Genomic DNA, 11,840 nt, shown 5'->3' with positions numbered 1-11,840 from the left:
CACTGTACAGGGCTTTGGAACTGTCTGCCCCTGTTATGTTATTTTGGAGTGAAAAAAATAGAAAAGAACTGCCTGCTTTTCCAATTATGTTGTTTTTATAGTGCAATTTCAGGCAGACTGAACTCCAGTTAATGAGTCCAGACTGTCTTTCCCTTCCTCCAGGAAACAGGCAGAGAAGGTGGGAGGGTCCGGGGGGATGATCCATGGAGGAAGATGAGGTTAGAGAAGTTGGGAGGAAGGGGGAAAGAGGTTTTTCTGTTTACCAGACGAGGAACAGGGGATGGAGGGTTTTTTCCAGTGTTCTGTTTTCGGGAGCAGCAGGTACTTTTAGAGTGTTGCACAACCCTCTTCTCTCTTTCCCATTTCTTTATCCGTAGTTTAATCAGTGTATGTGGGGGAAGGGCAAGGCAGCTGGAAGGGTTTAAGCAGAACTCTGTGTTCAAATTAAAAGCACCTTTGGGAATGTGGTCCCTGATTCCCATAAACTTCAGAGCCGGTACTGCACAATGGCCAAGTTTCCCTTGTGGAAATCGAATCTTTCTCTCTCTGTCTCTCTCTCTTTGTAGTCCCTTTTACACAGCCTGTTCAAGGCAAGAATGTTGGACCGTTATGCTGCGTCGCAGTTCTATATAGAAGATATGAATACAGAATGGGGGGTTATTGTTGTACGGGCATTAAGTCGGCAGCAGAGGTAGTCACAGAGCCAGATGGACGTCTGTGTAAAAGCGAGAGCTGGCAGGAGGGACAACACTCTAGACGCTGACGCTGCACCTCTAATTCTGGAACCTCGGCGTGCTATCTAAAATCAAACATGGGGTGGCATTATGCCAGCTTTGTTTGGTTCTGTCAAAATAGCAAAGCTGGCATAATGAGGGGTCTTCTTACCTAAGACAATATTGCTGGATCTCCGTATGAAAGGGGCTACTATCGCTGCCTGTCTCTCTTACACTCTATTCTACACCATCCTACCGGTCAATCCATTTGAAAATGTTTCTACAATTAAAGCAGCTTTTGAATTCCAGTTGGATTTATAGGGCAGGAGCTGGTAAGCTTTCACTCTTGCTCAGTTTTATTACCCTCTTAGGCCTTGGAATTTGCCTCGTCATTTCCCCCTCCCCACGAGACTCCTCCTGGTTCTAGAAAGTGACCCCCCCAGCCCCTCTAAATCAGCGGAGAGACCCCGTCACCCCAGCACACACACCAGAGAATACCACTGTCTCCTCCTCATACATCTGTTAAGTAGGGTCAAGACATTAGCTTGATTTCAGAGGCGTGCGTGTGCACGTGCATGCGTGTCTTGCAGAAAGTCGATGGGTTCTTGTGGTATCTGCTTTGCACACTTGGAGGGCGAGCAAAACTTGCTGCAGCTGTGAAAATACAGAGCCACATTACTTGTGGGTAGTGTGGCCCCCTGCTTCTCCCTCTCTCTTTTTGTCTGTCGTTCTCCCACTTCCCCATTTACACACGCCACACAAACACACTTGAATCTCACTGATAATATTACTATTTGAAAGGCCTGTATCGCTCAGATCCCCAAGGTTCTCTTTCCTTCAGCTCCAACAATGAGCCTCTTTCTGTGATCCCTAGCTACAGCTCATCTATGGTGTGTGTGTGTGTGTGTGATAGTACGAATAGCAAGTGTGTATGTTTTTCTTTCCTTCTCTCTTCCTCACAACCCCTCCTCGCTTTCTCCATCTGTGGGTGTGTGTTCGCTTTCAGTCTGAAGGGTTGCTCGGGTGAGGTTGAAAGCTTGGAGGTAGTGACTGTGTGTGTTTGTGTGTGTTCAAACCTTTCACCTTCCGGCTGTGGTGGGGCTGGGATCTTGCCTCAGTATGGGGATTTGAGCCATGATGAGTCAAATAAACCAGGTTGAGACCTCCACCAAACGAGAGCAGATTGTGTCTGCACGGATCTGTGTTTTCCTGGAGGGTTTTCTGTGGGGTTCAGCCACTGCCTACAACAGTGGATTGCTGCCTAATTTGGATTCCTCCTCCATCTTATGACTATGAGTCAGACTTCTCACCCCTCTGCCGCACATATGTACATACAGCACACTCGGCCCGCACACACACATTTTTCGGTTTGATGCCAGTAGTGTGTGCTGCAGATTCGTGAGGAATGAGAGCACATATTGTAGTCAGATGTTTACCTTGAGGTTAGTTTACTATACACTGAAGAGTTAGCTCGGCAGGATTTTCAGCTTACAGCTCATGGACATGCTCCGTCTACCTTGATGGAGACCTCTACCCTTACCTCACCGTTAGAAACTCCTGTGTGTATGTGTGTCTGTACTAACTACGCAGTCTTCCCCCTACCGGGACTCAGCACTCTAGGACTTTGTTACCAAGACAAAGGTTAAGACAACTCTCAAATGTCCCTCTCCCACTCTCCTTCCCTCTCTGTCTCCCTCTCTCCCTCTCTGTCTCCCTCTCTGTCTCCCTCTCTGTCTCCCTCTCTCTCTCCCTCTCTGTCTCCCTCTCTGTCTCCCTCTCTCTCTCCCTCTCTGTCTCCCTCTCTGTCTCCCTCCCCCTCTCTCCCTCTCTGTCTCCCTCTCTGTCTCCCTCCCCCTCTCTCCCTCTGTGTCTCCCTCTCTCTCTCCCTCTCTGTCTCCCTCTCTCTCTCCCTCTCTGTCTCCCTCTCTCTCTCCCTCTCTCTCTCCCTCTCTGTCTCCCTCTCTCTCTCCCTCTCTGTTTCCCTCTCTCTCTCCCTCTCTGTCTCCCTCTCTGTCTCCCTCTCTCTCTCCCTCTCCCTCTCTGTCTCCCTCTCTCTCTCCCTCTCTCTCTCCCTCTCCCTCTCTGTCTCCATCCCCCTCTCTCCCTCTCTGTCTCCCTCTCTGTCTCCCTCCCCCTCTCTCCAGATGTGGAGCAGATGGCCATAGACTGGCTGACAGGAAACTTCTACTTTGTTGATGACGTGGACGACCGGATCTTTGTTTGTGACAAGGACGGCCAGACGTGTGTCACCCTGCTGGACCAGGAGCTCTACAACCCCAAAGGCATCGCCCTAGACCCCTCCATGGGGTGAGCTGACACAAACACACACACACACAATAGTAGGGCGATGTCCATTAAAATAATGATTTCAGGGAGCTTCTTTGGAAGTAAGGATGGATGGAGGTATGGATTGATGGGGTTGTTTGGGGCATACATCAAGATGCAGGGTGGTAGTTCTTCTAAACTTTTGGACTTATTGGAACTCTTAGACGGAGAGCTGCTGGACTGAAAGTTTGGTTTGGAATAATAGACTGCAGATGTTTCAGTTGTATTTCTGTGCCCTGGGCCTTCCAAATCCACCATTCCATTTTCTTAGTAAAGTCATGTTTTTATTTCAGGCCCACCACCAATGACAGAGGTCTCAAACTCTTAATTCCTGAAGGACTTTATTGTGTTTGTTTCAGTTTGTGTATGTATGTGTGTTTTTGTGTGTGAGCATATTTGTTATTCATTCCAGCCAATTTCCACAGTAATAATTGCTTCCTCCAGTCATCTGCTTTGGTACGTTTGCTCCAGTATCCCTTTTTGTGGTCAGCTACATTGTTGGAGGATGAGGGGAACATCAGTTTAGCTTCTACTGTGGAAGCATAAAGAAACTTTTAAGTACTCAGATTTTTTTGGAATTGGAGGAGTAAACTGCTTTAGGAAATAGACTCTATAGAGAAAACATGACTCAAGCTAACATGTGTAAAAGACATGAACATCAAACTGGTTTGATACCAGAGAGACAGAGAGAGCATCTCTGTGCTGTGTTGTATTGGCAAAGTCCTGTATCTGGCTGTGGAGGCATTGGTCACCCCCAGGGAAACACTGCTTAGCATCCAGCCAATATAGGAGAAATCCATCAAAGAATCACTTGGAAGGAAATGAGAAAGAGATTGATTCATCAGTTTATCGTCGGTATGGAGATGTATTCATGACAGAATCAATGAGTGTCTTCTTCCCTCTGTACAGGAAGGTGTTCTTCACAGACTATGGTCAGATCCCCAAGGTGGAGCGCTGTGACATGGATGGTCAGAACAGGACCAAGCTGGTGGACAGTAAGATCGTGTTCCCCCATGGTATCACCCTGGACCTGGTCAACAAGCTGGTCTACTGGGCCGATGCCTACCTGGACTACATCGAGGTGGTGGACTACGAGGGCAAAAACCGACACACGATCATCCAAGGCCTGCTGGTGAGGTCATCAACATGCGCCACCACACTTCCAGCTCTGGCCTATAAGCTGTGGCAAAACACTTATCATTTTGTAGAGAGATGCCATTCTATTTAGACAAACTAGCTTAGATTAAAACTAACCTTTCAAGGGGGACATACATGCTGTGTGTGTGTGTGTGTGACGCAGTCCCTGGGCTGACTGGTGAGCTGTGTGTATAGAGCAGGACTGGACATGAGCCTTTTCATTAGGAAGGCTGATTGATAGTGTCTGAGAAAAGGCTGTTGATTGAGCCAGGCTTTGAGGAGACGCCTTTTATGTGTTAGCTGCCCTTTCAGACCTGTCTGTGCTCCAGAGTAATGGTGTTCATTTACTGACCAGACCAGAGGCAGACACACACACACACACTTTTCTGTGTGTTTTATAGTTATGGAAAGTGAGGTCTACAAGGGCTCCCGAATTTTGAAGCAGATGCATCATGATGATTAACACACATACTGTAGTCATGACCAGGCCCAAACGGAATACGCGGATGTTGTTCCACATTTTCTGCGGTTATTCAGACTGAAAATCTGCAGAGATGTGCAAAATTATGCTAGCCTTCCTGTTCTTATGTCGGAGCGACCGAAGATGTTCCACAACAGTTTGACGCCGAATATGGTCGATTGAATGTTGACAGACTTTGCAAAAAAGTATTGATCCATCCTCATAAAGATGGCCTGGAAACTCCCTGGCCATGTCTCTTGCTGTCATTTGGGTCGATAAGTGTTTCCTTTTCAATTCTTAGCATTTTTGGCTAACGTTTTAATAATAGAGACGTAATATGAGTTGCAAAGTTTATTTACATTTTGCCTCAGACCGATGCGTTCTATTTGAAAATCTGCAGATTTTTGTCGGAATTCTGCGCCCGCGTATTACGTTTGGGCCTGGTCATGACCGTTCTGGGAGAATACTTTAACAGTAGCCATGTGTTATTTTATTCAAAGTATTTACCTCTTGATTCCACCCCCCCCACCCCCCCCTCAGATTGAGCACCTGTATGGTCTGACAGTGTTTGAGAACTACCTGTATGCCACCAACTCGGACAACGCCAACATGCAGCCCAAGACCAGCGTGATCAGAGTCAACCGCTTCAACAGCTCTGACTACCAGGTGGTCACCCGCGTGGACAAGGGCGGAGCGCTGCATGTCTACCACCAGAGACGCCAGCCTCCAGGTAACACTCACGCCTGCACACAAACGCATCGCCTGGAGACCTCCCGCTCAGCAGTGTCACATCCAGTTGATGCCCCCCTGTGTGTGTGTGTGTGTGTGTGTGTGCAGTGCGGAGTCATGCCTGTGCTCCAGACCAGTTCGGGAAGGCTGGAGGTTGCTCTGACATCTGTCTCCTGGGCAACAGCCACAAGACCCGCACCTGCCGCTGTCGCTCCGGCTTCAGCCTGGGCAGTGATGGCAAATCCTGCAAGAGTGAGTAGTGCCCAGTCTAAGACTGGACCAGCCAGCCAATCCACTGTCAGAGACTGGACCAACCAGCCAATCCACTGTTAGACTGTACCAACCAGCCAATCCACTGTCAGATGCACTATAGTACCGCTGTATATGTAACTGAGAGAAAAAGTCCTCCAAAGCAAATTCCTTGTCTGTGCAAACTTTCATGGCGAATAAAACCCATTCTGATTCTGATTCCTCATTCTGGTATTTGAGCCTAATATGAGAAGCTCCTCGCACTGGGAACAGTCATGGACAGACAGGCCTTTCTCAATTGATTACTCCCATATTTGACTAGAATAATGTCTCTGTCTCTCATTATCTTGACTCAGTGGGTGTGTATTAACAGTCTGTTACTTCATCTCAGATGTAGTGATTGGTTTTGGCTTTGAAGACGGCACTCAGAGTGGCAATCTTCTCCTCTCATTTCCACCACCATGCAGTGACACCAACACCAATTAGTGAAAAATCTATTAGACTTCCATTAAGGACTGTTGCTCCTGCATGTCACTTCCTGTCTTGATCGATGGAATGTAATTGACCGTGCTATTAATGAGTCAGTGTTTAACTCATTGCTTCTGTTGTATGTTACGAGGTGATTGGATGATGAGGATTCCGTGATGCCAGGACCATTCCAGCCGCCTCATCCATCTTACTGTGGTCCAGTAAACGTCCTTAGTCAAGCCAAGTGAAGGGTTCTCTCTCCTGTCCCCCCTTCAGAACCAGAGCACGAGCTCTTCCTGGTCTACGGTAAAGGTCGTCCAGGGGTTATCCGGGGCATGGACATGAATGCCAAGGTGCCCGACGAGTACATGATCCCCATAGAGAACCTGATGAACCCCCGGGCGCTGGACTTCCACGCCGAGAGCGAGTTCATCTACTTCGCCGATGCCACCAGCTTCCTCATCGGCCGGCAGAAGATCGATGGCACGGAGAGGGACACCATCCTCAAGGAAGGTACTGTAACACCGCCGTCATTTTGGAACATCTGGAATATTTGGGGGGGAACAGCTTTTTTGTTGTTGTTGAAGGCTGATCCAAAATGTTTGTTCTCATGTCTTCTGTGGGCCATGTCTGGTGGCCGTGCTCAGGGATCCACACCGTGGAGGGTATAGCAGTGGACTGGATGGCTGATAACCTGTACTGGACAGACGACGGGCCCAAGAAGAGCATCAGTGTGGCCCGGCTGGAGAAGGCCTCACAGACTCGCAAAACCCTCATTGAGGGCAAGATGACCCACCCACGAGCCATCGTTGTGGACCCACTGCATGGGTGAGTTGTGGAGGGGGTTGTTGTGGTCTGGGGCTGAGATGTTTGGGGAGTGCTAGCAGCACGGTAGGGACATGGTACACCTAGGGCTTTAATATGCGTGCGGTGGGAGAGGAAGGCTACTGAATATAAATGATTTTGGCTTAGAAATCAATGTCTCTTCCCAGCATGTTTGTGGCTTTGAAATGAATGGAGAGTTGGCCGGGAAATTAAGTTTGGGTGTGTGTGCGCAAGAGTGAGAGAGGTAGGGAGTCAGAGAGGGTGGTGCTCAGCTCCAATCAGTTGGATGCTTGTCTACTTAGATTCCAGTGACTGAAAGCCTGGTCTCCCTTCAGTAGTTCACCAATTTCATCACTTCTTTCCCACCTGTTCTCTGATGGTCTTTTTTTACCTTCTTATTGCTACTTAGTCTTCAGTCTCAATCATCCCAGCTCAGGCTCAGATTGAGTCTTCAGGTTTATGCACCCGCTGTTTTATTTCTCTCTTCACTGTGTTCATCCACAGATGACTGTCTGTTCACTGGCCAAACAAAGGCTTTAATACATACTTCCTATGTCTTAATCTATTTGTGTGTGTGTGTGTGTAGTGTCTTTAAACTCTTCAGATCGACAAGGACAGGGAGATTTGTTTCTTTACGCTTACCTGGAGAAATCCACTCCCTGTCTGTAAGGCTGTCATCAGTCAGCCTCAGACCGCGTGGGGGGGGGAGATAGTTTCTCATGTCAGTGCAATAGAGATGTGAGTGTGTGTGTGTGTGTGTGTGTGAGAGAGAAAGAAATTGGGGACGGCGCCTCCTGGTGATGGATGAGCGCAGAACTAGACCTGAAACTAAACTGATTCCTCAAGGTCTTGATTGACATGTCCCATTTACAGTAGGCTATGCCTCTGCTTGCACATGAACTGCCTGTGCTTTAGGGGAGGAGGAAGGGGCTGACATTATCACACACACACACACACACACACACACACACACACACACACAGAGAGACTGACTGTCTTGGGTGGCCTCCCTAGGTGGATGTATTGGACCGATTGGGAGGAGGACCCAAAGGAGAGTAAGAGAGGGAAGATTGAGCGGGCCTGGATGGACGGCTCCAACAGGAACGTGTTCCTGACCAGTAAGACGGTGCTGTGGCCCAACGGCCTGAGCCTGGACATCGCCCAGGGCCTGCTGTACTGGGTGGACGCCTACTACGACCGCATCGAGATGGTCTACCTCAACAGCACCGAACGCAAGGTGAGCTACACGGGTTAGGGTGGAGGAGGTCGTTTTAGTTTTTCAAAATGGATTTGACGGGCCTGACGTGGTCCACCGTAACCACTGTGGTTCATTAGATTATAAAGGCGTTTAGTTTAGTTTTGACCAACATCTGGGGCTATTGGTCGACTGTTTCTGGGTTGACTGTATGTCTCCCTCCTACTGTCTGTGTGGTCAGACTGTGTACGAGGGCCAGGAGCTGAACCACGCCTTCGGCCTGTGCCACTACAAGCACTTCCTGTTCTGGAATGAGTACCGCAGTGGCAGCATCTTTAAGTTGGACACCACCACCAACCACGCCACGCTGCTCCGCAACGAGAGACCGCCCATCTTTGAGATCCGCATGTACGATGCCCAGGAGCAGCAAGGTAACCGCCCCAGTCCTCCTACAACTCCATCCTTCTGTTTGTCATTACACCTGCTCCTCTCTGTCAAACCAAGAATGTGTGTGTGTGTGCGTGTCTACAGGGTCGAACGCCTGTCGTGTCAACAATGGTGGCTGCAGCAGCCTTTGTCTGGCCATCCCTGAAGGGAGACAGTGTGCCTGTGCAGAGGACCAACTACTGGACGACCATGACAACGTCAGCTGCAAAGGTAGGGGTGGGTGTGTGTGTGTGTGTCGGTCACATGTCTGTCTTTCTCTAGAACCATGATCAAAGTAGGGGACTAGGGGAAGTAGGATTACGCAGATTAAACAAGGATAAAACCTTATCTCCAAGTTTAACCGTGTGTATGTGTCGCATGCAAGCCGAAATCCTTCTCATGTGTGAAGCAGCAGCCCAGTTTAGGCTTGGATTATGGACTGATAGATTTTGTTTGGGCAGAGTGTGAGGTACACAGTTCCACTCTTGTCTCCCTGACTCCCTCCACTGAGATGCTGTGTTGGAATTCAACATGGACTCCCAATTCAGGCCGTTTTAATTCGAGTTGAGATCTTGAACGGTTTTCTTCCACTCCCTTTTCCCTGTTGTTACCCCTCCACCCAGCCAACCCCTCGTACATCCCCCCTCCTCAGTGCCAGCCAGGAGAGTTTGCATGTAAAAACAACCGCTGTATCCAGGAGAGATGGAAGTGTGACGGAGATAACGACTGTCTGGACAACAGCGATGAGGCCCCAGAGCTGTGCCGTGAGTCTGCACGCACGCGCGCACACACACACAGACTCCAGAGTACAGTAATAATCCAGAGTTTGAGTATAAAGGGCACCTGTCAACATCCACCCTGCTGGTAATAGACCAGCTGCCTTCTCTCATCTCCTCTCCTCCCATCTCTGGACCACTGGGGTCACATGGCCTCCAGCAGTTTCACTTTGACAGTCTGTTGATGCCAGAATGAATTGAGAAAGGCCAGACCTGTGCGTGTGTGTGTGTGTGTAGGTATGCGGGAATGTTGGTGGGTCTGGAAAAGCTCTTAGCCAGTCTGTCTGTCTGTCTGTGGCCAGAGTGCAGACAGGCTCCATTTTCAGACAAAACAAGACCTTGTCCAAAACACACTATATGCTCGTGCTTACACTGTATCCCTGTGCCCCACCTCCCCCACTCCTCTACCTTGACCCCTCGCTCAATCTATTCCTCCATTTCCCGCTCCCCAGACCAGCACACCTGCCCTGCCGACAGGTTTAAGTGCCAGAATAACCGCTGTATTTCCCTCCGCTGGCTGTGTGACGGAGACAACGACTGTGGAAATGATGAGGATGAGTCCAACACCACCTGCTCTGGTAGGATGCGCACACACACACAAGCCCACCGTAGACAGGCACTGGATATCTGCTTTCCTAAAAACATTTATTCAGAAAGCTATAAGGGCCTAAAAATATAGCCATTCCTCTTCTTCGATTCGGACCCATGTTGTAGCATTTCAAAGGGCAACATGGGGCTTGTGAGTAGAGGCACTTCCACAGTAGAGGTGGGCTATCTCTATGCCAACTCCCCCATGACAACCGTCCTCTTCTGCTCCAGCGCGCACGTGCCCGCCTAACCAGTACTCGTGTGCTAGCGGGCGCTGCATCCCCCTGTCATGGACATGTGACCTGGACGACGACTGTGGGGACCTCTCAGACGAGCCCGGCTCCTGTGGTGAGTCACCTCTTAACCTAGAACCATTATCCTGCGGTCATTAAGCTCTTTTCCTGAGAGGTCACATGACTGTGGCTCAGGGGGGCATTTACAGCCTTCTCAAGGCAGATACTTCAGACTTCCTGATCCCATCTGGTCATTCATGCTGTGTGTAGTTTCTCCTGGCTGACACCAGTGTCACTTTGTCCCCAGCGTACCCCACCTGCTTCCCCCTGACCCAGTTCACCTGCAACAACGGCCGCTGCATCAACATCAACTGGCGCTGTGACAATGGTAAGAGTCTCTGTCTCCCCCCCTCCTCCTTCCCCTCCTCCTCGCCTCCTCTCCTTCGCCCCCCCCCCCCCCCCCCTCCTCCTCCAGCTGCTCTGTGTGCCCCGCTGTCACGCTGTCACGCTGGCCTGTAGCTCAGCATGCTGGGTAATGTTCACCTGCCACCCCATAAGCTCCAGCTGTCTTCTTGTCCTGTGAGGATGTTTGTGTGTCTGTGCTTGCCTGGTCTCCCACTGTCAATCAGGTGTCGGTTACTGTTGTTGTTCCATGCGTGTTGTCTGGTGTTGTGCTGTGCGCCCACTCTGCTGTCTCCCGTTGGTTCTGTCTTTCAGAAAAGGATTGTGGGGATGGCTCTGATGAGTTGAATTGTCCGAACCCAACCGGTTAGTGCATAGATCAACATGCACCATCGCCATGACGCTGCAGGCTTAAGCCTCGCTGTGGCGGAGCAGGGAAACCTTGACTAGACTCTGCTAGGCCACGGCCTCCCTCAAGGCCTATAGGGATAGATCGGTTAGGAGCCGGCCTGCTTCTCTACTAATGATATTTTTACAAGTAAACTATTATTTATTTCAGTAAAACTCACCACAGCTGCTGCTTATATGCGCTTAATCCAGGGACAGAGATCTATGCTATAACTGTAAATCTGAGCATACAAAACTGAAGCATATTATCGGAGGTGCTTTCGAGAAATGAGGGGGACAAAAACAGAAAAGACCTTCCTTGTGATCCTTCAGTGTAGGGCTGCTTTCACCCCTGTAGACCAGGGAGGACGTTCTGCCTCTGCTGCCAAGCTCAATGTATCAGTGCTGGGTACATTCACTCATGGTGCATGGTTTGATCTATGCAGTTTCTGTGATTTATTTTATACTCTGTCTTCTCTCTCTCTTTCCTGATAATCAGTTTGGTTGAAGTTCTATTTGGTGGTAAAAGTAACGTGACGTGTACCATCTAGCCTGTAAAGCTATGTGTAAGAAAAAGATTCAAACGGGTCCATGATCTGGGCGAATATCTCAGCATTTCTCAAGGGAGCGTCACGTGTGTGTGTGAGAGGTCTGACTGTGTGTGCGTGTGTTCCAGACAACGACTGCGGGGACAACAGCGACGAGGCGGGCTGCAGCCACTCCTGCTCCAGCGCCCAGTTCAAGTGTAACAGCGGGCGCTGCATCCCAGACTACTGGACCTGCGACGGCGACAACGACTGTGGCGACTACAGCGACGAGACCCACGCCAACTGCACCAACCAGGGTGAGTTCCGGCACAGGGACCAACCAATCAGAGGGAAGTCTCAGACCCACAGCTAATCAAGCGAGTGACATCTTAAGTGTCAA

The 11,840-nt window shown here is 49.7% G+C and overlaps 1 protein-coding gene across 1 annotated transcript in view; it reads left to right on the top strand.

The window, feature by feature from the left end:
- Positions 1-1,850: 1,850 nt before the first annotated feature.
- The window catches only part of LOC134017715 (low-density lipoprotein receptor-related protein 1-like), a 12,907-nt gene continuing 2,917 nt past the window's right edge, over positions 1,851-11,840 (top strand). Inside the window, 15 exon segments of the mRNA XM_062457709.1 lie at positions 1,851-1,929; positions 2,858-3,020; positions 3,948-4,170; positions 5,176-5,365; positions 5,473-5,616; positions 6,358-6,594; positions 6,729-6,909; positions 7,921-8,143; positions 8,343-8,532; positions 8,633-8,758; positions 9,151-9,291; positions 9,756-9,881; positions 10,123-10,239; positions 10,432-10,512; positions 11,590-11,757. Of these exon segments, the coding sequence (XP_062313693.1) occupies positions 1,851-1,929; positions 2,858-3,020; positions 3,948-4,170; positions 5,176-5,365; positions 5,473-5,616; positions 6,358-6,594; positions 6,729-6,909; positions 7,921-8,143; positions 8,343-8,532; positions 8,633-8,758; positions 9,151-9,291; positions 9,756-9,881; positions 10,123-10,239; positions 10,432-10,512; positions 11,590-11,757 (2,389 nt within the window).

Source organism: Osmerus eperlanus, chromosome 1 (genome assembly GCF_963692335.1).
Source record: "Osmerus eperlanus chromosome 1, fOsmEpe2.1, whole genome shotgun sequence".
Lineage (NCBI taxonomy): Eukaryota > Metazoa > Chordata > Actinopteri > Osmeriformes > Osmeridae > Osmerus > Osmerus eperlanus.
The sequence above is the reverse complement of the archived record's forward strand: the minus strand, read 5'-3'. Positions and strand labels throughout refer to the sequence as shown.